The 26,972-nt window shown below is 42.8% G+C and overlaps 3 protein-coding genes across 6 annotated transcripts in view; 2 read left to right on the top strand and 1 right to left on the bottom strand.

Moving 5' to 3' along the window:
- The window catches only part of SPAG9 (sperm associated antigen 9), a 56,741-nt gene extending 43,644 nt beyond the window's left edge, over positions 1 to 13,097 (bottom strand). For 2 of the 4 annotated variants that reach the window (XM_083874652.1, XM_083874653.1), the window contains exons 1-2: positions 12,733 to 13,096; positions 7,584 to 7,704 (exon numbers count right to left, since the gene is read on the bottom strand). In XM_083874652.1, the coding sequence (XP_083730778.1) occupies positions 7,584 to 7,704; positions 12,733 to 13,038 (427 nt within the window). In that variant the 5' untranslated portion in view covers positions 13,039 to 13,096. Of the gene's footprint in view, positions 1 to 7,583; positions 7,705 to 12,732 lie in introns of all 4 variants that reach the window. The other 2 variants (XM_083874654.1, XM_083874655.1) reach the window with 2 other exon arrangements.
- A 5,107-nt stretch (positions 13,098 to 18,204) lies between these two features.
- On the top strand, positions 18,205 to 20,216 carry LOC310916634 (nucleoside diphosphate kinase-like; the record flags this gene model as incomplete). Its single annotated transcript, XM_083874320.1, has 4 exons — positions 18,205 to 18,345; positions 18,870 to 18,971; positions 19,639 to 19,751; positions 20,099 to 20,216. The coding sequence occupies exons 1-4, from the start codon at positions 18,217 to 18,219 to the stop codon at positions 20,214 to 20,216; spliced, it is 462 nt and encodes a 153-aa protein (XP_083730446.1). The 5' UTR covers positions 18,205 to 18,216.
- A 3,454-nt stretch (positions 20,217 to 23,670) lies between these two features.
- On the top strand, positions 23,671 to 26,972 carry LOC310916633 (nucleoside diphosphate kinase). Its single transcript, XM_083874319.1, has 5 exons — positions 23,671 to 23,736; positions 23,955 to 24,087; positions 25,377 to 25,478; positions 26,186 to 26,298; positions 26,737 to 26,972. Exons 2-5 carry the CDS (start codon positions 23,959 to 23,961, stop codon positions 26,852 to 26,854), a joined length of 462 nt encoding a protein of 153 aa, XP_083730445.1. The 5' UTR covers positions 23,671 to 23,736; positions 23,955 to 23,958; the 3' UTR covers positions 26,855 to 26,972.

Below are 26,972 nucleotides of genomic sequence, written 5' to 3'. Positions count from 1 at the left end.
AACACACTCTTGCACAGGGGTTGAGGTTCCATAAAGAAGCACACCACTTTCCTCTCCATCTGTGAAGAAAGAAATGCTTTAAAGTGTTTTAAAACATTAATGGCCCAGTTATAATAATAGTTCCTTCAATCAAATCATCGAAGACAAATGTACATAGCAAGTGATGCTGCATGGTCAAGGGGGATCTCTCCATTAGATCTGACCACAAGGTCTTTTTCATTGGGTTTTCATTAGGTCCAGAGGTTAAAACAATGAAGGGCCCAGAAGATGATATAACTGACATAAAGCACTTTCTTCTGGAAGCCATTTCCAGCTGGGCAATACATTACATTCCTAGAGCTGGAAGTTTCAGCCAGAAGAGCACTAAGTTATATACCCTCAACAGACACATCAGCAGTCCTCAGAACTGGTTTTTCCAACACCAGAAGGATGAGAGACAGCACCAGAAATCTATTCTACCCAAAATATGCCTCCCATCAAGATAAGATCTTGCCAAAACAACCAACAGAAGACACTTTCTTTTTTCAATTAAACACTGTGCAAGAGATCAGATACTCCCCAAGGATCAGAGATCACCACTGACTTGGTCACGGAGTCAGAAGAATTTTGAGGAAGACCACCAGATTCTTTCCCCAAAAACTTTGAGAAACTTAAGTCACTATTAAACAGAACTAAATAAGATGGCAAAATGCCTTTCACTGGCACCCAGAAATATATTTTAAACTCAACTGTCGCCAGTTCCATTTTAATACATGAACATACAAAGGAGTGGAGGCCTGGCCTTGATAACATCTCAAGAAGAATAGAGCTGTGTGCTGGCACTGCCTGACACATGCTGGGCCTACCAAGTGCCAGGCAGACATAGTTTCTATCAGTTTGACTTAAGTAACAATCCAAAAAATGTCTCTGATATTTCAGCCTTAGACATTTTTCCACTAACATGTCAAATTCTTATGGGTGGATGATAAAATTAGTTTGATTGTATAAATTCTAAAAGCAAAAGTAGCCATTGTCCCTGTTGCAATGTGTCATTACAAAGCCTTGTTACATCAAGGAAGATCTTACATCACAAGATTACATTGCTCAAGATAATACATCCGCAAAATATAAAATGCAACAAAAAAGTTGCACTCTTAGAAGCTTATGTGGAAAAAATATAAAGGTCTTCAAGCATCATAAGTATGAGCATAAAATGCAAATATTCTAGTGCTTTTAGGCTGATGAGAAGGCATCCCCCTGAAACATCAGCACAAACTCAAACCCAAGGCCTAGTGCAAACTTCTCCAGCACTGTCAATGTTCTAACACCTTTAATGACCTGAGGTACCAATCTTGATCAAAGTTCTCTCACAGAAAATCAATTATGCCTGAAAATGGGAGATCAAATGCAACAGTAAACTAGAGAAACTGGAGTTTCTGTCTCCTGACAGCATTATGAGGAATTAGGCAGCCAAGCTGCCCACCCTGCCTGTTCAAAAGTCAGAGCTTACCTCCCAAGTCTGATGGCTTTTACCAAGTTTGGAACCCTTCATCTGTATGTTGTCCTCTGCCTCAAACTCCTGATAAGCCTGAGGGGGAGAAAGAGAAACAGACCTGCTAGAATGGCAAATCCAACCAGTGTGATGCCTTCAAGAGGAATTACAAGTTCCTCCTACACAAGCCAGGACAAAGATGCAGCTCACAAATGAGCCTTTCCTGGCACCAGGACTGTCTGAAGACTCTCCTTGGACAGCTTTCATCCAGCTCTATTCTTTAATGCAGGTCCCACACCAAAGTTAAGATGCAGATGCAGAAGGACCTTATGACCTCCTAACTAATTGCCAAAGAGCACACATAACACTTGTGGGCTGAAAAGAGGACTGAGCTATCAAACAAGTGTTTATCCTGGAAGTGGTAAGACCTGCAAATCAAACCAGCGCAGAAAACTGATTTGTAAAACCAGTGAAAAATTCAACCCCTTGACAAGATCATCTTCTAGATCTCAGTTTAATAAGTAGGGCACTTGAAATTATGACAATAATTTAACTGTCAAGAATGCTCTGCTGATAGCAAATACCAACACATGCAGCAGCAATGGTCTTATCCCTGACACTCCTAGATTGCTCAAGTTTGCACTGTGTCTCAGGCACCCCAAATCCCTGCAATTTGTTACCAAAAACCCACCACAGAACTTAAAAAGAAAAGCCAAAAGCAAACAAAGAAACCTCACCTCTTTAAACATTCTGCTACAACATTTAATATGAAGACAACCACATGCCAGGACACCCCTCACATAGACTGAAACTCAAACAATCAAGAATATATACAAGAAACTTCTACACAAAATCAAGTAAAAAAAAAATCCAACTTCTTGCCCACTCTGCACAAAGAAGTGTTTCAGTGAGAAAATCTTTGATTGACTTCTTTGCAAACAGTGGGATGCTCCATTTATAAACTTGGCTATTGAAGCAAGTCTCTGTCTGAGAAAATCTACATTAAGTCAGCGTGGACACAAAAGCTTTAGCAGACTGTATTTGTCTTAAAAGCCAGTGAAAACTGATGAATGTAAGAGTCTAAGAGACATTTGAAGTTGTTTTCTTAATTACTGCAATATTTTGAGCAACAGAATCACTATAACAACCAAACTCCAGCACAAACTACAATACTCTCTTAATTTAAAACCACACATGAGCAGTTAATTACACACCAATGGATCTCAAGCTCTTCTCACCACTTTTGCTCAGGTATATTAACAGCTAAGCTTAAAGCAGGCCAACCACTGCTCTGATTTCCTGCTCCATTTTATTTTAGCCTTGAGGCCTTGTAGTTTGGCTTGGTGCCTGCTCTGGAGCCAGCTGTACCCCCTGCTCCATCTAGTGGGCTGCTGGCTCCCAAAACCAGAGACAGCAGCTCTTTGGGAACAGCACCGGGCAGCCAGGAAAGGCACTGGGAAATGCACAGTCAGGAGGAAAACCTCCCTTTCCAGCACACCCTGATACTCACAGTTCTTACAGAAGGATTTTTCAGGTGTAGTGACTGACACCTGAGGCACAGTGTGGCAAAGGGCAAGGGGAATCTGCCTGGTAAACAAACCTGAGATAATGAGGGACTTCATCAGAGATGAGGAACATCCACACTGAGAACACACTAGCAAACAGTTCAGTTCCACATCTGCTAATCGAGAAATACAAGAACTCAAGCCATTCTGTTCCTCCTTTGCTGGAAATCAGATTAGTTCTGCTGCTGTCACTCTGTGAAAATGAAGTAGGAACAATCCAGACCCCCAGTGAACAAACCTGAACTTTTCAACTTCTTTCCAGGATCTATTGAAAAGTTTTCTTGTATTCCTTGAGATGAACACCAGTTGAGCCATCCCCAGAAGCAGAGTTTACTGACAGAGCTGTTTCACACCAGTTTATTTATTTATTTCACCATCTGTGCAGATACGCAAACCAAATCTCAAAACAATTTTCTGGGAAGTTTCCGTTAAACTTCACAGCTGAAAGTTCACATCAGAGTCTCCCTGTTAACTACAGATACACATGAGCTGCGTGATATCCCATGTGCAGAGATATCTCAGATATTGGATGCCTTCAAATTACCCATGAGTGGCTGACAGCCTGGACATACATAACACCAATGCTGGTGTCCTGAGAGCTCAGAGGAAAATCAAATATCAAATAACATTTGCAGACATTCACAACAAAACCTGGTCTTGCATTTTCTCTTGAAGCCAGTGGAAGCAATAGTTCTGTTTAGCTCCTGAGAAAAACAAATGTTTTTAGGTCAGCTTCCAAAGCATTTGTCTCATATCCCAAATAAAGCCCTCAGCAAGCAATAGCCACAGTGTCATCTGACATGGGAAATACCATCATCCCAAGAGCTGTGTCACAACATTTACAGCTCCAAAACCTAAGAGCTGTTTCTTGGGATTATATTTCTTTGGGATTTGTTTGTTTTGTTAGGTTTCTTTTACAAATGTAGTTTTCCCCCCAAATGTAATTTATCTTGTGCACAAAGCTCAGGTTTGAGAAACTCAGGTATGTCTTGTCAAATGCAGTTTGTTATCTTGGTTGTACTTTAGCACTAGGCAGATCCAGAAAAGGAGCCAAATCTTTCAACTCCCACAGCCTACCACCTCCATCAGAAAACACTTCAGCCATGCAGACATTGCGCTTTTCAGATTCTCTAATAAATAATTTACTCCAAGAATGAGTCCTTCAGAAAGCTTATGCCAAAGCTCTTCCATTCCTGTAGTAAGTCAATATATACTAGTCATTTTTTTACTCCCAAAAATTTAATTAACTTATAGCCTGTAATACATAAAGAAAATTGACATTCCCAGAAAGAGAGACGAGGAAGGAAACTAAAATAAACCTCTGTAGCCCCTCTCCTATAACTCCATGGAACATCCCATGAGCTCTGAGAAGATCATATCCCTTTCCTGTAACTGGAGACTGAGCACTATCAGTGTCCCAGCAGTATCATGTATCCAGAGCACTGCTGGACAAATGAGCTGTGTATTGCTATTACAAGTTTTTAACAGCCTTCTATTTTTCAGGTCCAAGGTCGACATCTCAAATATTTTAATACTGCAAACAAATTACAAGCAGAACTAGGAGGGTCTCACAACAGCAAAGACTTGAAATAATGTGGAAGTCATGTATTTTTAAGTTCTTGTAAGAAGTATTTAAGATTATATCAAAGACTGGCACTGGCCTCAGATCCACCACTGCAGAACAGAAGAATGTTATTTACTGAACAAGTGGCATTATCGTGTTCACAGGTGCCCTCTGCTGCTGAGAAGGAAAAAATGACATAAATTCTGGATAAGTCATAAAGCCAGAAATAGACGTTTGCCATCACTCGGTAAAAGTTTACTACAGATCCACAGCAAGAACTTCTAAAAACTCTGCCTGTACCAACATCATTCCTAAACAAATACCCAGGAACTTTGTGCTATTTAACTTGCTTGACATGGCACAGACCCCAAGAGCACAGGCACTGCCCTTCCCCCCTCCCTGTGCAGGTACTGCTGAGAGCCAGGACACACAGGGGACAGGGACAACCCAGGGAAAATTACAGCCAAGTGCAAAATGAGATGAAAAGCTGCACCACGAGCCAAGGAGCTTCATCAGTGTTGTACATTCCTGTGCTCAAATAGAAGCCACAAATCCTTGTGGCCTCTGCTCTCCTTTGAGCAGCTGTAAAGTTTAATGAATTATCCTAGAGTGCCATATATTGCACCATTTTTTGGCAGTAAAATTGACTTAGGCAACCAGCACAGCCCACCAACTACCAGAACTGACTAAACACCATGCAGGAGTGGTAACTCCAGTGAATCTGCTCCCACCACTCGTGGTTTCATCCTCTGCTGGGCTCACAGTCCACCCAGCAGTGTCCTGCTGTCATCTCAGCTCTTTCCATCTCCTCCTAAGAAAGAACACAGCACTTCAAGGTAGTTCAGGCATCTGGCAGCAACTGTTTCAATTTCTGATGGGGGGAAGAAGTCAGTGAACAACAGGTTGACACAAAACCTCCTGATTTCACTTCTCTAATTTCAAAATGTTGCTTTATTCCAACCTACCTGGTTGAATACATGGCCATGGATGCAATCCCACAGGGTAAATTTAAGTGTAAAGAAATACCTTTTGTTTTCTTTTGATTTAGTATGACGATCACTTAGACTGCACAAACAAGCACTTAAAATTCAGGACATAACAACCATAACTTCTTGAGCAATTTTAACTGGCACACAGGTTTAAGCACATACAATAAAGCTGAACTCAACCACGTAAGGTAAGAGCTGCCCAGCTGACAAACCTTCACTAAATGCCCAGTGTTCAAGAGAATGAGTCAAAACTTTTTAAACAGACAAAACTTGTCCTCACAGACTTTGCTTATTTGAGGAAAAACACACAGAGCACAGGCAGCCTACAAGAAGCAAAAAGTCTTGTAGTTAAAGTATGACACAGAACCACATTTTTCCTGTTTTTCATTCTTATCTATTACTGCTGTCACAAACTGATGTCCTGATCTCACTCTACACTCCAGACCCAGGTTTTATTTGCTTACTTGCACTGTGCCAGGCATTTGCAACTCCCATTACCAGTGATAACACTGCCACTGTTTTGAATGTTGATGTGGTAACACAGTTGGCAATACCAGAGCCCTAATTTAGATGCACAGTCAGTGCTATAGGAAGTAGAAGAGAAAAAGAAATATAGCTAGAAAAACTAAAGTGATATATCAGTGATACAACATGAGAGTTGCCTGGTCTGTGAAACAAAACAAGGTAATGCAGTAAGGTTAAGGTGTTTCACAAATATAGATGCTTGCATGGTTTTCATACTTTAGAAATTTAGAGCACTAAGAAAACCAGTTTACTTGCATAATATTCATTAGATGTTCAACAAATGCGCTTATGTCTCCTTTGATCTTGCTCTGCATCAGCAGAATGTCAAATCTTCCCAGCAGCCTTTCATGTTGTCCTGGACAGTTTATCAAAGTCAAGCATAAGCAAACTCGGCATTAAACCCAGCCCAATTGTTTCTCCAAATATACAATTTTGCCATCACAGATGGTTTTTCTCCAATAAAAAGATTTTTTTTTTTCCTCCAATAAGTAGATTTTGGAACTGTCCAAAACTCATTGTTCTATCACTAGAGCTTTATGTAGTTACAACTTCTTTTAGCAACAAAAAAAGTAGTTCAAGCAACATTCAGTGCTTCTACTGGAATAACTGAGTTTCTTGGGCAAATCCTTTCACACCAATAATGGATAATGGAGCAGATGATGCCTCTAAGATCTGCCAACACCACTCTGAACTGTCCAAATTTCAGTAAAATTCTGCACTAGAAACCACCTACATTCATTTTAACACCCTCAGACTAATACTTCTGCCCTGCTTTAGACTCAGTCACGCCACTGAAAATTAAACTTTACAGAAAAAGTGTCATTCAATGACTCTGTGGCTGGAGAAGCAGCCCAGCAGAATGTCTAATCTACAATACATGGAACTTCAAGCGTTTCAAGACAAGTGATCACTCTCATCTTTTTCTGAAGTTTCCAGAAGTTCTTTTTAAATTACACAGAACATCTCTAAAAAGGGAAATGTTCTTCCTAAACCTTTTTTCCTGAACTTTTTTCTGTAAATGTCTCATAGAAATAAATAATTCTGCAAAAATTATTTAAAAGTTAATGAGAATCACCATCAATGCTCTTTCTCATCCCAGCTGTGCTTCTAAACCTGAAGATTACCTTTATTTTAGCACAGACAACTGTTTAATAGGAAGAAAATAGCTTATTTTATCATCACTAACAAGGAAGTAATCTAACCATCTCCTGAAAAAGTTGTTGAAATGTGAAAGCAGCACTGTCTAAAAGGCAAACAATACAAGCAGGATACCAGAAGAATCAGATTACAAGTCACAAGCTGTATCTGTATTCCAAAGAAAACAGACTTGCACAAGAGTTAAACCCAGTTATCTGTGTAAATACAGGAATCAGAGGGCACAGATATTTAGTGTATGTATTATTATTTTACAGAACAAAAATCACAATGCACTAACATCACTCACAGGGAGTGCACCATGTTTTACTTACTTTGATCAGCATAGTTTTTTGCTTTTAGTTCAAGTTGTCGAGTTTGTGACTCTAATGCTTCCACTCTGGTCTGTAAGTCCTTTTTCTCTTGTTCTTGAGAATCTTCAAACTCAATGAATTTCTAAACAACAACAAAAGACTTAAGTTAGAACAAACAACTATTTAGAGGTTTTACAGCAGGTAGGAAGTAGCACAGCAGCCTTTCACAGCCAGGAAGGTGTGAAGTGGTTTCCAAAACAACTGAACAGATCCACAGAAAGAACTATTTCAGTCCAGGTCCATCAGACAAGCACTCAGCCCAGGTGTGACAACTTTCAACTAAGTGCCAGCTACTCCAGAGAACCTGCTTGGGATTAACATAAATATCAATTATTTCATTATTGCCTAACTTAATGTACAATTGTTAACAGTTCATGTGAACACAGGGAGTCTTGGTATCCTTAGTTTGAATGATCATCAGTGAAGTTATTTTCACCCATAAAGGTACAGACACTGCAACAGGGACACACCAGCAGTAGTGCCAACCAAAATTATTTGATATTTTTTCCATTCCCACCCAATTCTGCTATAAATTCTCATAGTCTTCATCACATCCTTAATAACCATCTACAATCTGTCAGCTGCACGGAAAACTCTGCTGATCACCATCACCTTCTGTTTCCTTGGTTTACCAACTTTGTGATTCTCAATATTCCAGAGTTCACTGTGAATGCATCAGTGTTTACATTCCCTAGCATAAAAATTACCAACAGACCATTATAGCTGCTTTAAAAGCTTTTTTTTTTCTATTTATTTTACCCAAAAAACCCAAGAAATTCAGCGTGTATTGCTGCCACAAAATATTTCCAAAAGCCATTGATGTTTTAGGCCATGCAGTACTTTATGCTCTGCATTGCAAGAAGACAAGGCCATCAACACAAGTTATGCAGAAGGGTCATGGAACAGGGAGGACCAGAAACCTCTGCAGGAAAAATTCCCAAACACCCACAAGAGTTAAAGAGGCAAGGACAGCTGAGGACCACATGGAAGAAAAGAGACAGTGAAGGCAGCAACTTAAAAACAGTAATTTGATTTGAATATTGTTCGGAAAATCCAGTGGAAAAAGTATTTCAAATGGTCACACATCAACTGTTAATGAACTATTGCTACGTTTTAGACATTGTGTTTTAGAGCTTTTGACAAAAGCAGAAATTCATAACCTTATGAAAAGGGCTTCAGTTGAACTGAGTCATCAGAAGAAGTTCTGACTAAAAAGTACTTCAGATGTAGAAATGCATCAAAACCCATGAAGTGAAACAAGAGTTCCTTTCAGAGCAGCCCTGCAGAGCTATCACAGGACTGGGCATGGTGTTCATATGACTGCTTGAAGCTAAACCATGACACGACTGAGGAACAGACAGCTGACACAGCCCAGGTAGCTCCGCTTTGGGGGCTGCCTCAAAAATCCCTCTTCAAACACAGACGTGCAGAAATCCTTCTATTCCCTCCACGCAAACTTTGGGAATATTAATTAGTCAACATAATTTGAAAACCTCAATGTTTAAGCTTGTTTCGTGTCTTCTTTGTAGTAACTGATTCGAGACTTTTGCCCCTTTAACAGTCAAGTCATGTCTGGCCTATTCTTGGCCTTTCACAAAGGGCTCCAAAGTTTGACACAAATTTGGCACTGGGGCTAAAGACCGACACAGTTTGTTACACTAAACATGGGAAAACATGAAAGAAGAACTATAAAACTGTAACATCTTTGTTTAGTTGTTTCTCTGATGATTTCCCCCAAAATGTGCCATAGCTTGCTAAAGGCCAGGGACAATTATACTCATGAATAACAAACAGTCATTCAGAGCAATTGATGTCATTCTTACTCACAAAATTACAGATAGATATAATGTTGTATTTCCTCTCAAGTTCTTCAGCTGCAAGTGGTAAAACTGGTTTTGCCTAGAACAGTTTTGTTACCTTCCACTAGTTTACCTTCATTTTGTTAAAGTTGAAAAAATGTTCTGTATTATTATACTTTAAAGCATTTCTGTAATTACAGCTGAGTATTTTTCACTCCCCTGCTGTAAACTATATCTGATCAGAACTTGGGATTGAGAACTTTGGACTTTGAATATTTTTACTTGGTTTCATTTTTCCTTCTAGTTGATAGTATTATCACAGGCACATTGATCATCACATCCTGACTAAGCCTGCACAAGTATGACAGAAGAACTAGTTAGAACTAGTTAGTTTGGCAACTCCCATTTAATCCATCCTTATTTTCTCCAGGCAGGACCAACTGTGTCATTTCAGACCTTTGTCCAACCTGTCCTCAAAGACCTCACGTAAAAAGTGTGAAAAAGTCCCCCATAAACTAATCTCAAAATATCTTTATGTAATCAATTTTAAACCCACTTGAAAGTTTGCAGAGATCTGTGGAATAAATAAGAACTGAGACTACACAACAGCACAGGATATTTAGAACCCTCTGTCCTGCACACAACCACTGAAGGATTTAGTAGCACATTATTAGCCAAATGAAATATCTCTTCCTATATTTATGTCATCTGTCTCTTTACATCTTGACTTGTTTTCCTGTCACAGGACCCAGATCCAATGCTGAGTATATCTGATGTCAGGGTCCCACCCACTTGGCAATCTTTATTAGTCTGTGACATGTCCTTCAGCAATGTGGATTGCAACAACGACAGATTCTCAGGCAATGGCAAGTTCTTCTCAGAGCAGGGAGAAAAAAAAATCACCTAAAAAGCCAGTTCAGATGGATTTGGGGCACAGAAAAACGTACAAAAATGAAAACAACCTGATGGCTGTAAAATAGAGCCAAAGTTTTCTGCAAAATGCTTCTCTCAAATGAAAAATACTTAAAATCTTATGGCACAGTGTTTACTCAACTTTCTTCTCTAAGGAAGAAAGTCACCTCTGGGAACAGTAAGAAAAAGCATTCATCAAGTTCATACTATGACTTAAACCAATTTTAGTGGTGGTAAATCCTTTTTCATGGTTGCCAAAGATTTCAAAAACAGCTTAATCCCACCAAGAGTGGAAAATGTAAAATTTATCCTAATTTGGCATGGCTAAAGGGAGTAGATTTTATCCTCTTTCCAAATGCACACAAAAGCTACAAGTGCAGGTCTGAAACATCCCATTGCTGCAGAAGTAACTCTTATCAGGGTATAAAATAGCAGAAGCACAAATGCAGTTTCCTCTCCCATTTCTTTGGGGCAGGAATTGCTACCTCACAGTCACCGAGTGGGAAAGTAAGAACTGGAAGCAGAACAGCAGTGCAGCTGGTTCCTACATCCCTCCAGCAGTATCAAAAATTAAAAGTCATTTTAATGCCACATTAAAAGTCAGATCAGTGATTTTGCAGCAACTACAAAGATCAAGACTGTACTCGGAGTGCTGTGATGTAGGCCCAGAACTTCCCTCAAGGTGACTTTAAAAAAAAATATATATTTCAGAAGTCCACAGGCAACAACTTTTAAGATATTTCTTTAGTAACGCTTTTTAAGCACAGGAAATAAAGAAGGCAAATTACAAAAACGCGATAAGGAGACCCCTACTCAAATAGTAAACTATTTAATGTTCATTAAGATACTACTACAAATTAGTTTCTTACCACAACAAGCAGAAAGTAAAAAAAAAAAGGTGTGTTAATTGTCCAGAAGTGCTCAAGGATAGGTTGGACAGGGCATGGAACAACCTGGTCTAGTGGAAGGTGTCCCTGCCTATGGCAGAGATTGAGTGATATGAACTTTAAGGTCCCCTCCAACCCAAACCATTGTGTGATTCTATGAACAAATGATAATAAATATGGAACTCAGCAGCTCAAAATTCTCCATTTTGCCACCACATGACACGAGCAAACTCCACAACAGAAGAAATGTGCTAAGCCAGCAACTTTTTGTCCAAGGAAAATAGTGTTAAATTTCTGTTCCCTCCTTTTATTTCAATAATACTGCACCCATCAGGTTATTTCAGCATTGAGAAAATAATTCAACAGCCATGCCTGACTAACACATGTGCCTGTCCTGAACACACCTGTGCTGCCTGTGCTTCAAGTCTGATAGATTTTCTCATGAATTGGTTCATAAAGTATTTATCAATCCCTTCCTATTACTCTTAATATTTTCTAAAAGACCCTTTTACACCAGCTTGTGTTGGAAATAGTGTGTCAACTCCTGTCCCCTGACTGGAGTCCATAAAGCATCATAAAATCACACTGTGTTTGATAAGGAGGATGAATGATCTGTCAGTCCAAGAGTTCCATTCATACCACAGCACTTCACAACAAACTGAGTCCTGGAATAAACTGCAGACAACATTCTGCACTTACTTACAACAGAAATAAAGAAGTATTTTGACAGGGCTAATGTTTTTTTTTTTAATTAAGCTTTTACTGTCAATATTGTGTTCACCCTCAGTGTGAACAAAATCAGTTGTTGTGATTTTTGGAAAATTTAGAAGGCAAGCACAAGCAGAGAGATTAGCAGAGGACAAGGGGTCTGGAAATAGACTTGTAAGAGAGCTTGTTCTATTACAGATAATGCTGCCAATCCAATTTCCTCCAGGAGTCTGGCAAGACAAAGAGCTGCAGGAAGTTATCCCGCACAGCTGACTCCTATTGTATTGCTTTATAACATCACATTAGATAATGCCTCACGAGCTTATTTATGTTGAAATGATTCTCGGTACAAAAACTGAACTAAAAACATCGAACATCCCAAATCAGAGAGGATGTCAGTGGAGATCCACATCACCTGTTGCTGCCTGCAGCTTTATGTACCAACTCTGAAGGGCTCCAGCCTAGACACTGTATTTCCATGGGTTTAACAATGCGCTGTTGTTGTTAATATTTTTGTAAAAACGGACAAGCCGGCTCCCTGCGCAGGGAGCATCCCGCGGGCCGTGACAGCGCAGCCAGGACACGGTTCCATGTTGGCTCCGTTCCCCTCCCGCTCTGCGGGGGTTACCGGGGCTGGCTCCGGGACCGGCGGGCTCGGGAGGGATCCCCGCCCTCCTCACCCTCCTGCCGAGCCGAGCCGCGGCCCCAGCCCGTCACTGGCGGCCCCGGTTCTCGCTGCCGGCCCCGGGCAGGCCCAGCGCCCCCCCGGAGCCGCACCGGGCCGGGCCCAGCGCCGTCCCTCACCTCCTCGGCCTGTTTGCGCAGCGCCTTCTCCCGCTCGTACTGCGTGAGCAGCTGCTCGTTGTCGTCCCGCAGCAGCTCCAGCTCCACGCTGGTCTCCTGGCTGTGAGCGCACACCGAGTCCAGGTTCTCCAGCACGGCCACCACCAGCGGCATCAGCTCGGCCACCACCTCCTCGTCGTAGCGTCCGATGAGCCGCTCGAACTCGCGGTAGATGGAGCCCGCCAGCCCCGACACCCGCTCCGACATCATGGCGGGGCCGGGCCCGCCGGGGTCCTCCTGGTACACCACGCCGTCCGCCAGCTCCATGGCGGCGGCGAGGGGCTGCGGGGGCCTGGCGGGGCCCGGCGGGTCCTGCTCGGAGCGGCTCCTGCGGCGGCGGCGGAGACTCGGCGGGGCCGGGCGGGGAGCGGCGCGCGCCTCTGACCTCACCCGCCGCGCCGGGCGGGGCCTGCCGGGACGGCGGCGTGGGGCGGGGCCACGCCCGTGACGTCACGCGGTTGGGGGGGTGTGGTCTGCACGGTGACGTCATGGAGAGGCGGGGCTGAGTGACGTCACGGGGTGGTCGCTGGCCAAGATGGCGTCGCCATGAGGGGAAATGTGTTTGGAGTGACACGGGGAAGGGCCGGAGTCACCGAATCGTCAAGATTGGAAGAGATCTGTGAAAAGGCAACGAGGCTGGGGAAGGGCCCGGAGCACACTCGCTGTGTGAGGGGCTGAGGCGGCTGTGGGAGCTCAGCCTGGAGAAAAGGAGCCTCAGGGAGATCTCACCCCTCTCCTCTCTCAGGAGTCTGCTGAGGGTCGGGCTCTGCTCCCCGGAAACAAGGGACAGGACAGGGGGACACAGCCCTCAGCTGCTCCAGGGGAGGTTCAGGTTGGACATTAGGAAGAAATTCTCCACGGAACGAATGATTGGGTTTGGAATGGGCTGCCCGGGGAGGTGTCACCGAAGTGTTTAAGAAAAGACTGGATGTGGCTCTCAGCGCCACAGTGTGGTTGACAAGGCGGTGTTGGGTCATAGGTTGGACTGGATGATCTCAAAGGTCCTTTCCAGCCGAGTTCCTTCTGTGTTTCTGTCACCCACTGTGAGCGTGCACCCTGCCCTGCCCCTGTGGCTCCTGCACCACTGAACCACATCCCAGTGCCGGGTCCAGTGTGGTGATTCCAACCCCTTCCAACCCCTGGCCACACAAACAGTAAAAATAAACTTTTCTAATATTTAATCTGAATCTCCCCTATCTCAGCTTTGGTCCTCTCTCTGCAGGCACAGCAGAAGAGCCCCATCCCCACCTCACTACATGCTCCTGTCAGTAGTTCTAGAGAGCTGTGAGATCATCCCTGAGCCTCCTCTTCTCAAGACTAAACAAACCCAGCCTCATAAGACCTGTTTTCTAGTCCCTTTACAAGCCTTGTTCCTCTTCTTTGGACACCCTCTAGCCCCTCAACATCTTTTTTAAAGTGAGCAGGCCAAAGCTGAACACAGCAGTGCAAAAACAATCACTCCCAGGTGCTGCTGGCAATGCTATTCCTGTTACAGCCCAGGTCACCAGGGTGAACATCAAAGCCTGAGCGGTGTTGGTGGAGACTCTGGGGGCCCTGACAGCAGGTTTGGTCCCTTTGGGACCAGGATGAGGATCCCTGGTTCCATTGTGGGGTGTCCCATAGGCAGCTCCCTCTGTGAATTGCAGATGTGAGGCAATGCAGTCTGACACCTCCTGGGGTATTTGTTTATCACACCCACAGAGGCACAAATAGACCTGGTGATGATTCACTGAGGGATGACTGACAAAGTTAGGATCTTAGCTCCTGGATTTTGTGACTTCACAGCTCTGTGTTGGCTGGTGTCTGGCAGCAAAAAGGCCTTTCCTTTCTAATAAGGTCTCCAGATAATATCAGAAATCCAGTTTTCTTAGCAATAATAGCTTGGAAGGCATCTAGCTTTCTTAGCTTGGAAGGCATCTTGCACTTGCTGAGAGAGATTGATTTCCCTAGGATTTGGAACAGGGAGTTCCATTCTGGATTATGTGTCCTGTCATGGGAACAATGGGTGCTGTTACAGACATTTACAGTAATCTTGAAAATACCTACTGAGATTGAAAAATTTCCGAGGTCTTTCACATCCCTCATTTTATCATGGGGTTATTTATGTTGAAAAAAACCCTTTAAGACCATCAAGTCCATCCATTAACCCAGCACTGCCAGGGCCACCACTAAACCACGTCCCCAAGGGCCACATCTGCAGATTTTTCAGATCCCTCCAGGGATGATAATTCCATCGTTGCCCTGGGCAGCCTCTGCCAGGGCTTGACAGTGCTTTGAGTGAAGAATTTTTTCTTAATATCCACTCTAAACCTCCTCTGCTGCAGCTTGTATCATACAACTCAAACTTGGGGAAATTGGTATTTTTCATATCACATGGCCCAGCAGCAGTCCAGGCACAAAGAAATTAAAATGTGCTTTTAAAAAGGCAGAAAACTTGAGAAAGGGTGGCATTTTAACTGTGGTGATTGCATTCAGCTCCACTGGAGAGCAGCAGAGCCTTGCACCTAATTTTCTCTCATTTGTACTGGTTCTAAGGCAGGAACTGTGCTTTAAATGAATGTGCTGCCTTGTTTCTCCATGTACTGAGCCAGTGAGTCTGCACAGGAATGACAAAGAAGAAAAAACTCCAGCCCTGTATATTGGATTTATTGAGTCCTGTTTAGACATCATCATCCTCCCAAGCTAATATTTAACATGGTACAGGCAAGGCACAGGTGGTCGAAAAACAATTTATAAACATGGCAAAAGGAAAGAAAAGGTGTTTGGCTTTTAATTATTACCAAAAAATGACATCATTCCAGCTAAAAATATATATTTTAAAAGATATAATGTGTACTCTCATACATCTTCTCAAGTGAAATTTTCATTTAAATTATTGGGAATTATCTCTATGAAGGGATTATTTTTTTTCCTGGTTCTCTTTAGCAGTTGTACACTGCCCTAGTTTGAAAGACAGGATAATTTGGAGAAAGGAGATTTACATTCTCCATTCCAAGTGAAGCTCCTGCTTCCCATAGCAGACAACTCTCTTTCAAACTGAGACAGCTGCACACCAGTATCAACCAAAGCTTTGTATTTCCATGTTTCTGATGTGCCAGGCCATTGATCCACACAGTCCAAAAGACACAATTCTCCTGTGCCTCTGCTTCTGGCTAGAGACAGCTCCCCTGCTGTAAAATTAAATTGATTTGCAATTTACCAGGGAAAAAATCAGCCCTCAGATGACTCTGGGATTAGAAGAGTTTAACTGGGACTTTACCCAGAGGGATAAATTTTTGTAAAAGTTTAATTCTATAGTGGTTTATACCTTAAAGCACAACAGAAATCAAGATAAAGATTGATGAATAATAGCAGCAGTCAGCTAAATAAAAAGTAGGATATTCTGGAGCAACAAAACATGTTAGTGAAGACTCTGGTTACAAGGAGTAAGAGGGACACAGCACAAAATATGATTTTTGATGAGAAGCCCAGATATTCTGGGTGGTACAGACAGAGGCTGTGAGCTGTGGCCACTGTAAATCTGGGGCCAAACCAGCAAAGCTGGATCTGTGTTAAATTCTCCTGAAGTCTGGAGACATTCACAATCAGTCCTGTCTCAGGCCTGTTTTAAAAATCTTTTCTGGTTTTAAGTAATGTGGAAATGGTTTGAGCTCAGCAATTACACTTAGTTCCCTCACTGAGAATTTTGAAGGTGTTTACTTCTCTCCCATGATCAGTCCATTTTTTGGAAATTATTTGTCTAAACAATCTACTTCTTCACATTTTAGATAAACGTGATTTCCAATGTAATACATGTAATTTCCAATGGAATTAAGTGATCTTGGTAAAATTTGCCACCAGCAAAAGTTCCTTTATCCAGTAACAATTTGCTCTGCTAATCATGGATTAATCTCAAAAGTGACGAAGTTGACCCTTATTTAATGAGGTTAAAAGACTTGGCAGAGATCCCTGAGCAGACCTGTGGTAAAGCTGGAAGTCATCCTTGCCCACCTTAGGGCAAGTCCTAAGCTTTAATCATTAAATGATGTAGATTTAACAAGGCTGTAAATAGATGTCCTATTGCTGCTTTAAACTTAATATTTTTTTATAAATACCCTATTTCTAGAGACCTTTCTTCTATTTTTATAAGTTATTTTGCCATAGCGAAGATTACAGCATTACAGTTTGTTTAAGTAGTATGAAACATCTTAAATAAATGTGTGTCAAAGCAAGAGAATAAATAATAAATTGGATTGGCATTGTCTGGAGAACACTCAGAAACTCTAATTCCAAAATAACCTCAAGGAGGACTTGCTAGAATGTATGATGCTGTGATTGTTAAAATACCATCTATTAAATCAGAGATCTTGGAAAGTATGATGGAATAAGACCCTGAATACAAGAAAGCAGGATGGTTGAATAGATGCTTAGGTCAGATCTGGAGTCTCCCACCAGAACTAAAAATACCACATGGAGGTGTGAATTGTGGTGAAGAGAAGGGATCCCAGGAAAGGAAAAAATCTGGATTTTTCCCTGTCCAGAGGGATGCAAAATATTCATTATTTTGCTTTCAAGAACAGCCAGGGAGTGGAGCCCAGGAAGTTCATCTCAGTTTGGAAACAAAAACAAGGCAAGCATGGATTTCCATCCAGATGCTTTATCCTCTCTTCTCTCAAAGGCAATAGAACACTCAAGGTAAAACAGCTCAGTGATAAACGATTGGAGGGTCTTTTGACTCAAAAAGCTAATATAGTATAATCAGAAAAAAAAAAACCCACCCAAACAAAATTAATAACCTCCTTTAAAGAGGAAACACAAACAGGACAGTACGATAAGGAGATTTTTATTAAAATAATGGTACATGCCTTTTGTTAAATAAAGCCCAGGATGTGGCAGGCAGGAGTGAGATGCCGAAGGGCCGGTGGGTGGGTGCCGGTGTCACCGGGGCGGAGGATCTGGGACAGGGATGGATCTCAGAGGGCGGGAGGCCGAGCTGTCACCTCGGTAACGCTGTGCCGGGGGGGGGACACGGGTAAGCCGGGGGGACCTGCGGGGACACGGCTGGACAGAGCCACCGCTGCCGGACACAGCGGGGACAGCGGGGGACACCAGCGGGGGACAAGCTTCGAGGTGTGCCAGAGCCACCAGCAGGTAAGCAGGAAGGGTCCTCTGTCCCCTCAGTGTCACCCCTGCCCTCCCCTGATGGATCTGTGATGATCATTACCTTCCTTTCCATCCTGAGCTTTTCTGATTTCAGTGTTCGCTGATTGTTCCTACGCTTTATATCTTTCCGCTGGTTCAGACTCACTCCTGCAGCACTTGGGAAAACCTGTGTGCGGTCACTGGTTTGTCCAGACATCAGAGACCGTGGATTAGATGCAGCCAATTTAATGACACTGAGAGCAGCCAGGGCTGGGGTCTCACAGTCCTGGAATAACCAGTTTTATTCTCCCTCTCCCCAGGACCATGGCAGCCATCGACGAGCGAACTTTCATCGCCATCAAACCCGACGGGGTCCAGAGGGGGCTGGTGGGGGAAATCATCCGACGCTTCGAGAAGAAAGGATTCAAACTGGTAGCCATGAAATTAATACATGTAAGCTCTCCTCAATTCCTGTGTCTGCTTTTTTATATCAGCTGTAGCCTTCAAATAGAGCAGCGTGTTCTAACAACAAATGTGGCCTCTGGAACATTCAAAACTGAAATTTTGAGAAGTACTTGGGATGTTTTTGGAAAAGTTCCAATTCCCAGCTCTGGCTAAATGCTTTAGACGTGCTAAGCACACTAATTTTAGTAACTTGATGCCCTTAGTCTGAAGAGAATATTCTTTCAGGTGCATCCTATGCTTAATAAATATCTTCGAGTATCTTTCACAAATTCCAGGTCACATAAACTGCCCGTATTGGCAACAGAAACTTTTCTAAGTTTAGTTATGGTTAAAGCAAACGGTTCAAATTCATATCAACCAAAAGTGCTCCTAGGAAGGTGCTGGAAATACTGAATTTTGAAGTGCGTGCAAGTTTCAGGATTACCAGTGCTCTGTGGTTAATCTCTATGATTTCACTATGCTCTTAAGTTCTTACTGTAAGCTTTTTTCTGTCTGCGTGGTTTTTAACCCAGGCCTCTGAGGACCTTCTGAGGGAACACTACATCGACCTCAAGGACAGGCCATTCTATGATGGGCTGGTGCAGTACATGCACTCGGGACCTGTCGTAGCCATGGTGAGTTCCTGGCAAGGAAAACCACCCTGCTTGATTGTCTTCCCTGCAGTGGGATTGTGTCACCTGTTGGATTCTAGTTTATTTTTTAAAGGATTTTAAATCCTTTAAAATCAAGATTCAAATACTGTGATTAGGAAGATGTGCTGTTAACTCTTTTTCTTTAATATTTTCTCATAATCTTTCCCTCCTTTGAGTCAGTTTGTTAAGGAAGAGGGCAGGGCAAAAGAGAATCAAAACCAGGACCCTGAGAAACAGTAAACCTGCACAAAAGCCCTACTCTTACTACAAATGCCATGTAGTAAGCCAGCTGAAAAAGGATGGTGGAATATTTTAACTCTATTTCCTTTTTTTCCTCAATAATGTATTTGTAAAATAGTTGAGGTCTAGCTCTCCCATGAGCAGACAGCTCTGTGAGACTGTTTGACATACTGAGATGGAAAATTGTTCTCTCCCCACCCTGGGTGAGGAGGGGGATTGTACAGAAGGGGACCATGTGAGCAGATGCTTCAGGAATCTGAGAGAAGAATTGGAGATAAAATATGTCTCGCTGTGACAAATATTCAGATGGAGATTTGTGCCATGATGGACAGCCCCCTGTTCTTGTGGATGATATAATTTATCTGCTGCTAAAATTTGATAATCTGAATGGGTTTTTTTTTTCTTTAAGGTGTGGGAAGGTCTAAATGTGATTAAGACAGGAAGACTGATGCTGGGGGAAACCAATCCATTCGATTCCAAGCCCGGCACTATTCGTGGGGACTTCTGTGTCCAAGTTGGAAGGTAAATTTTAAAACTTTTGGTATTATCCAAAAGCATTAAATGACAAGTGTTACGTCATGATATCTGCTGAAACTGTGCTCCATCCTTCTCTGTCTTACACATGGAGCTGCCATTCCCTGTGCCCATTTCATGTTAGGATCTAAGGATGGGGATCAAGTCATGGTTGTCCCTATTGACAAAAATGAGGAGCAAAACTGGCACTGCCTATGCTGTGTCTTTTCCTACTTGACTGTTAAAGTAAACTAGGAACTTCAAGCTCCTGTCCATAATGGGAATCACTTCAAAACAAGAAGCTCATTTTTCTTTAAGAATTCTCTTACTCTTTTATTCACCTTTTCTTTTCCTAGGAACATCATTCATGGTAGTGATTCTGTGGAAAGTGCTGAGACAGAGATCAATTTGTGGTTCACTGCTGAAGAACTGGTTGATTACAGGAGCTGTGCTCATGAGTGGATCTATGATTAACACCCAGCCTGGATCTTCTGATATGTCCATGAGCTGTTCCACGCAGTTGTAGGTTGGAGACAGAAATCACGACTCCAGATCTCTTGATCATAAGACAAACAGCCTGTTTTATTGTTCTTTTATAGAGAGCTCAAAACTCCTGGGTCTAGACACTGATTGGTCTGGGTCTTATCACCTCCCAGCTCCCTGGCCAGTGATACATGTGCATGTGGGGTCCAAAGGGACTGCCTGAGGTCTCTGTGTTCAAATCCTTCCAGGGACTTGTTTTATTTCTAGGCTAGTCGAGTTTGGGGAGCAGCTTCAGACCATGAACACCTTTTGGTTATATTAAAAACTGTAAAAGTGTTCTTTGTTATCTTCTGCAGGTGCCTTGCAGTAAGGATGACAAAGACAACATGATGACACAGATAATAAATCTGTTTTGAATAAGGCTTTCTACTCAACTCGACAAGTCTAGCTTCCCTTAGCTAGTGATATATCTCATGTATCATTGGAGTTATGACATTTGCATTTGGGAGCTGTTAAAAGTGATTACTAGAAATAAAAGGTTTTAAGATGGCATGTTGCAGGCTCATTACTTGGAAGTTACAATTTTTTGACTTAACACTATAAACAATAAACAATTCAACTTAAAACCATTTCAATTTAAAAAAAAAAAACACCTCCTTTTGCCACTGGTGTCTCCCAAATGTTTGAGTCTTGGAGTTTGAATAGAGTGATGGGCAGATTGTCTAAATAATGTTGTGAATTGATTGAAAAACATGAGAAAAACAGGAGAACCCAAGACTTTTGAGGGGGGGACACATCCACCCCTGTGCACACACTATAACTTTTTTTGAAAACACCATTTACCTCTTTGTCACAAACAAATTCAAACAAGCCAAGGGAACATCTCTCTCTCTCTCAGCTTGGTAAAATATTTACACAGTTTTAGATGACTGAGAACAAAACTTCATTTGGATTTTGGAATCCCCAAACTGAAATTGTAGGATTTTTGGAAGAGGAAAGCAAATACCTTATTAAACTTTTGAAAAATATTCTAAGATTGAATTTTCTTTTTTTTTTTTTTTTTCACCTTGATGCTTCTTTTTTTCTTTGGAGGGTAAAAACAGCCTGGAAAATTATTGGGAGTTTTATAAAGAAGAATATTATTAAATTAAACTAAAATCCTTAAATATTATAAAATAAAATCCTAAATAAAATAAAATAAAATAAAATGAAATCCTTAAATATATAGTATCCAGTATTATATTGAAACTTCAATAGGAAAATCAATACCTTGACAATGGGGTTTTTTTTCCAGTGAAAACCATCCTCTTATGTCTTCTTCAGTGCCATTTTCTATTTACAAAGGGTACTTACAAATGGGAATCCAGATTTTTGTCAACACAAATGGGAATCCAGATTTTTGTCAACACTTCATGCTGTTTTAAAAGCTGCTTCTGGGTTTGAGAGATATGAGGTGAAAACACAGAGCAGATAACAGATATGTTTTTCTGAAGCACTTTAAAGTCGTAGGGAATATTTTTGTAAACATTAAAAAAATGGGCAAAAAATTATTTTGTAAATAAATATGCAAATGGCTCAGAGTCAGAGCTTATCTTTGCTAAAACATTAGAGGACAACTGATGGTGTGTAAATGCATTGATAATATACTCAAATGTTGAGGATTTACTTAATATCAAGTCGAGCGTGTCCCCATTCCTAAAACAGCTGCAGGAAAAAACCCATTTCTCTTCTCAGAATGTGCTTTATTCATAAAGAGCTCAGCTCTGGCTGGAGTGACAACTGACACTGTTTCAGTTTGCTCTTTTTTCCTACCACACGGGATTTAAGGAAAGATTAACCAGCCAGGCTTTATGAAATGTCCTTTTATGTGAAAAGAAGATTAATGTGAGGAAGGATGAGGAAGATTTTACCTTCAGCCACTTCAGTGCAGCAGCTCTCTAACATTGCACGGAGCAACAAGTGCTGTTTGTTTTGCCTGCTGAACAGCTGATAATTTGGCTTTGTTCTCATTACTGTTCTTTCCTTAGCAGCTGCAACTACAAAGCAAACAGTCCTTGGATAAGTTGTTACAGAAGTGACTTTAGCACTATCATTTTGTATTTATTTAATGATGTAAAGAAATAGTCATAATAACACAGAAGGTGTTTCAGTTTGAACAACAAAACTTGTCCTGGACGATGAACTGGGACTGATATTATGTATTTATTTCCCTGCAACATTTTATTCAGCAAAACCAAGAGTTTCATGGAATCAGTTTCTCAAGCTCCACATGTTTTTTTCCCCTCAGAGTGAGTTCTTGTATCCAAACACTGTTGGGGGTGAGTTTTCTTGTCTTTTATTCCTTCTTACCTATAGAATTTTCCCCATAAGTTGCTAAGAAACACTGATTCATGGATACTTATGGGGACTTAAAAAAACAAAGGGCCAAGCTTGGTGGGGGGAAGGAGGTTGAATTTCTCTGAGCTGGGAGAGTTTCTCTTTGAGGGACAGAGATACCAGGAGAATGGGGCAGGTGGGGCAGCTCTGGGCTCTCTCTCACTCTCAGATATAGAGGAGGAGGATTCGGGTCATTGCTTGGGAAGGGAGTCCTGCCCCTGCTGCTCCTTTGTGTTATAAATATATATTATACGATTGGCTTTTTGCAAATATTGAAATGAATACTATATGTGTTATATTAGAAAGTTATATTATATTAATATAGTGTGCTTAAACTGTCTGTTTGGTGAGGATAACACCCAGTGAACATGTAAAGAAGACCCTGCTGTTGATACACCAACTATCAGCATCTCCCATCTGAAGAAAGCACAGACCAAGGCCTGAGCTGGAGGTGATAATGAAGACACATCATAAAAAGTAACAAAACACACAAAACACTCCCCGCTTCATGTTGTGACACATGTTCAAGGACTGTGAGGTTTTGACATTTGGCAGCTTCATCTTCCCAGTAAAATCACCAATAATATTCCTGGGTTATGGATCCCACAACCACCAATAATATTCCTGGGTTATGGATCCCACACGGCTTTTCTGTGATAAATCTGCTTTGAGGAGCTGCAGCCGTGCAGGACCAACCCTCGGGCCTCGGGGACGCCTGAAATCAGCCAACCCAGAAAAAAAATGAATGAAAACTTATTTAATTTTGTTAAACACCCACCGTCTTTTCTATGCTCCAAAGGCTTAAGACAGTTTCCTTAAATTAATAACCCTTGAGGTGGCAGAGGCGACAGGTGCGGCGGGGCCTGGCCAAGAGCCGCCCCTGGGGCTCGGGGCCTGGCGGTGACCGCGGTCCTGGCTGGTCCCGTCCTGTCCCATCCCATCCCGGCTCATCCCGGCTCATCCCAGCCCATCTCACCCCGGTCCGGTCCCTCGTGGCGCTGCCGATTCCGCCCCCGAAGCGCCGCCGGCCCGGCGGCTCCTCCTCTGCGCGGGGCGGGGGATGCGCGGCCCGCCCGCCTCCTGCTCGGCCTCTTCCTGCGGCGGACGCGGCGGCGGCGGCAGCGGCTCCGGAGAGGTGAGGCCGGGCCGGGCCTGGCGGGGCTCGGAGGGGCCGGGACACGGTCTGTGGCGGGGCCGGGCCGGGCTCGGTGCGGGCGGAGGGGCTCGGTGAGGCCGGTAACCGGTTCTGTGGCGGTGCCGCGTGGCGGGGCGGTGCCGCCATGGCCGCCGCCGACCTTGAGGCCGCGCGTCCCCTCACGCCGCGTTCCCTCCTTCCCTCCCTCCCTCCCTCAGCGCCATGGCGGGGAACGGCGAGCGCACCTTCATCGCCATCAAGCCCGACGGCGTCCAGCGCGGCCTGGTCGGGGAAATCATCAAACGGTTCGAGCAGAAAGGATTCCGCCTCGTGGCCATGAAATTCGTGCATGTGAGTGCCCGCGGCTCGCCCCAAAACGGGTCCCTGCCCTGGGTGTGGGTTCCCACAGCCACCCCAGCCCCAGCCCGGGATCTCCCTCCCCTGCAGCACAAGGGACTGACTGATGGATGTGCCCCAGCCCAGGATCTCCCTCCCCTGGGCTCCCCCTTGCAGCACAAGGGACTGACTGATGGATGTGCCCCAGCCCAGGATCTCCCTCCCCTGCAGCACAAGGGACTGACTGATGGTGGATGTGCCCCAGCCCAGGATCTCCCTCCCCTGGGCTCCCCCTGCAGCACAAGGCACTGACTGATGGCGGATGTGCCCAGCACGTGGCGGCCCCGCCTTCCTTTCAGCCGCTCAGATTCTCCCAGGCCTAAAAAAGCGAACTTTGCTCCCCAGGTTTAATGCAGCCCCACTGACAGCTGCAGTGCCCGTGGCTGGAAGGTTTTGTTGGGGAACATCATCCCGACATCCTGCATTGATTTAGAAGAATTAAAGACTGTAGTCAAAATAGATAATGCTGAGATAATGTAGCCAGGACTTCCCTTTTTGTTAACAGAAGCCAGACTGAAGGAACTGATAAATCATGGAAGGAACTGATAAATCAGGGAAGCTGCCAAACCAGGCTTTTGCATCCTGAATAATCAATAGGCCCCATGAATACAATACAATACAATCCTAGAAAAAACAGGATTCAGCTGTCACAAACACTAAAGGTTAAAAAGTCAAAGGGAGGAAGACCCATCTTACTTCATCATTTTGGGACCCCACCCCATAAAAAAGACCACCGACCCATTTTAAAGAACAAACTCCCCACGCTTAATGGCTTTTGGGCTAATTACCATACGGAGCGGGGAATGGGATGTACCAGAGTTATGAATGTGCATTTGTGTTTTGGGTATTCAATACTCCTGGACATAAAAGACCCCGTGATCATCTGTAAATTGTGATGTGTAATAAACAGACACTTTCTAACTTTAAACTGTTAGAGAGTCTTTGTCCGTCATAGTTGGATATTGGTATTAGATCAATATCCAGAGTTTTTTAATAAATCACTTAATCACAGATGGGCACTGCAGTGTGAAGAAATCCTATTGGCAATTCCCAGCACTGCCACAAAGAGCTGCTTTAATGCTGCAGCAGGAGCTCCTGCTGATACCCACAATAGCCCTGCAGCATCGTTGTTAACATTTATTATTAGTGAATCTAATCACTAACGCCATAGTTTACAGCTGTAACATCTTTTGGTTAATGATAGTCAGAAAATTACATTTAAGGTTTTATCTGCCCTTTTAAAGGCCTCTGAAGACCTGCTCAAACAACATTACATTGACCTGAAAGACCGCCCCTTCTTCCCTGGTTTGGTTAAATACATGAACTCTGGACCTATTGTGGCCATGGTAAGTGACTTGGTATTAGTTAAAGATTACTTTCTTGAATATATTTGTTTTACTGTTTAAATTATTAGGAATATTCAGAGATAGTGCTACAGAAACTTTTTTTTTTTTCAAATGACCTACTTCTGATAGTGGCAGAAAAATGTAAGACAGTGAAATTACAATATAACAAGAAAAGTGCATATAAATACATATAAAATGAGTATATGTATAAAGCAAAATTCCTGAAAGCAAATCTTCTGCACCAAAAAATGTGGTTTGGGCTAAAAAAAGGTCAGGCTCTCTGATCCAAAAACCCAACTTTTGTGTCATTCATTCTTACATTCCTGCCAAAACAAGGCCTTGCTGTAATAGCATGTCCTGATGTGATGATAAACTAGGAAAGAACACTCAGCAGGGTGTCCCTTTTCCACGCCAACACAAAGGGTTTGTATATTAACTCTGGTTACAAAGTATATTTTGTCTACAAAGATGAGGCTTAAAGTATCTTTTTAATTGCAGTAACAATGTTGATAGCCCTTTTTACAATCACTTCCCGTTCATATGTTTTTTTTTCCCTTGTCACCTTTCCAGGCATAAGAGAAAACCTAGGCAAGGTTAATATCATTAGTGGTAGAACCTTTGTTTGCAAGGTGTGGTAGAGCAAAGATGAATTGTCAGTATTTTGTATAAGCATAGGTTAACAGAATTTTTGTGGTTTTTACCTTAAGGTATGGGAAGGACTCAACGTGGTTAAAACTGGGAGAGTAATGCTGGGGGAAACCAACCCTGCAGACTCCAAGCCTGGCACCATCCGTGGTGACTTCTGCATTCAAGTGGGAAGGTTTGTATTCAATCTATTAATTGATACTGAAAACTCAACTTCTACTCACTGTTTACACGACAACACAAAAATTGTTGGCAGTTTTTTATTCTAGAAAGTCAGAATTGGTGGTAGAGAGCTTAGTCTGATGGTATTTCAATTGCAAGTCACAGTGCATTGCTGCTGCTTAGGAAAGTGGTACAAAGCTGACTTCATTTGCAGTCCAGCTCCTCCCCAGAGCGGCGTGTGAGCTCAGGCAGGGGCTGGTGTAGAACAGGAGCTCTAAAGTAACCCCTGATAGGCATAATTAGCTCTTGGGGGGGTGGGTGTTGGAACATTCTACCTGAAATAACAGCAATACTCTCCTTCTCCAGCTGCTTCATCCAAGTTTTTGCAAATGGAGAACAAGGCTGCTGGAAGTGTATTTTTATAGTGAACAACGTTTGTCTCTTTCCACAGGAACATCATCCACGGCAGTGACTCTGTGGAGAGTGCACAGAAGGAGATCAACCTGTGGTTCAAACCCGCAGAGCTCATCGACTTCAAGCCTTGTGCACACGACTGGATCTATGAGTGACGGGCTCTGCCAGTGATTTGTGCCTTCCAACACCTCATCTCATTCCAGCTGCTGCCTGAGAGCAAGCCCGGTTATCTTAGTGCTGAAAGTGACTGTCAAATAAATGGATGTGAGCTAA

Source organism: Zosterops lateralis, assembly GCF_965231275.1.
Source record: "Zosterops lateralis genome assembly, chromosome: 18".
Taxonomy (NCBI): domain Eukaryota; kingdom Metazoa; phylum Chordata; class Aves; order Passeriformes; family Zosteropidae; genus Zosterops; species Zosterops lateralis.
This window is presented reverse-complemented; position numbering and strand designations above follow the sequence as displayed.

Bases quoted from the DNA above. Each gene is read 5' to 3' on its own strand.
- LOC310916633 (XM_083874319.1), top strand. From the start codon at position 23,959: ATGGCGGGGAACGGCGAGCGCACCTTCATCGCCATCAAGCCCGACGGC. The intron at 25,479-26,185 runs GTAAGTGACTTG...TTTTACCTTAAG, and splicing joins CTGGACCTATTGTGGCCATG to GTATGGGAAGGACTCAACGT. The intron at 26,299-26,736 runs GTTTGTATTCAA...CTCTTTCCACAG, and splicing joins TTCTGCATTCAAGTGGGAAG to GAACATCATCCACGGCAGTG.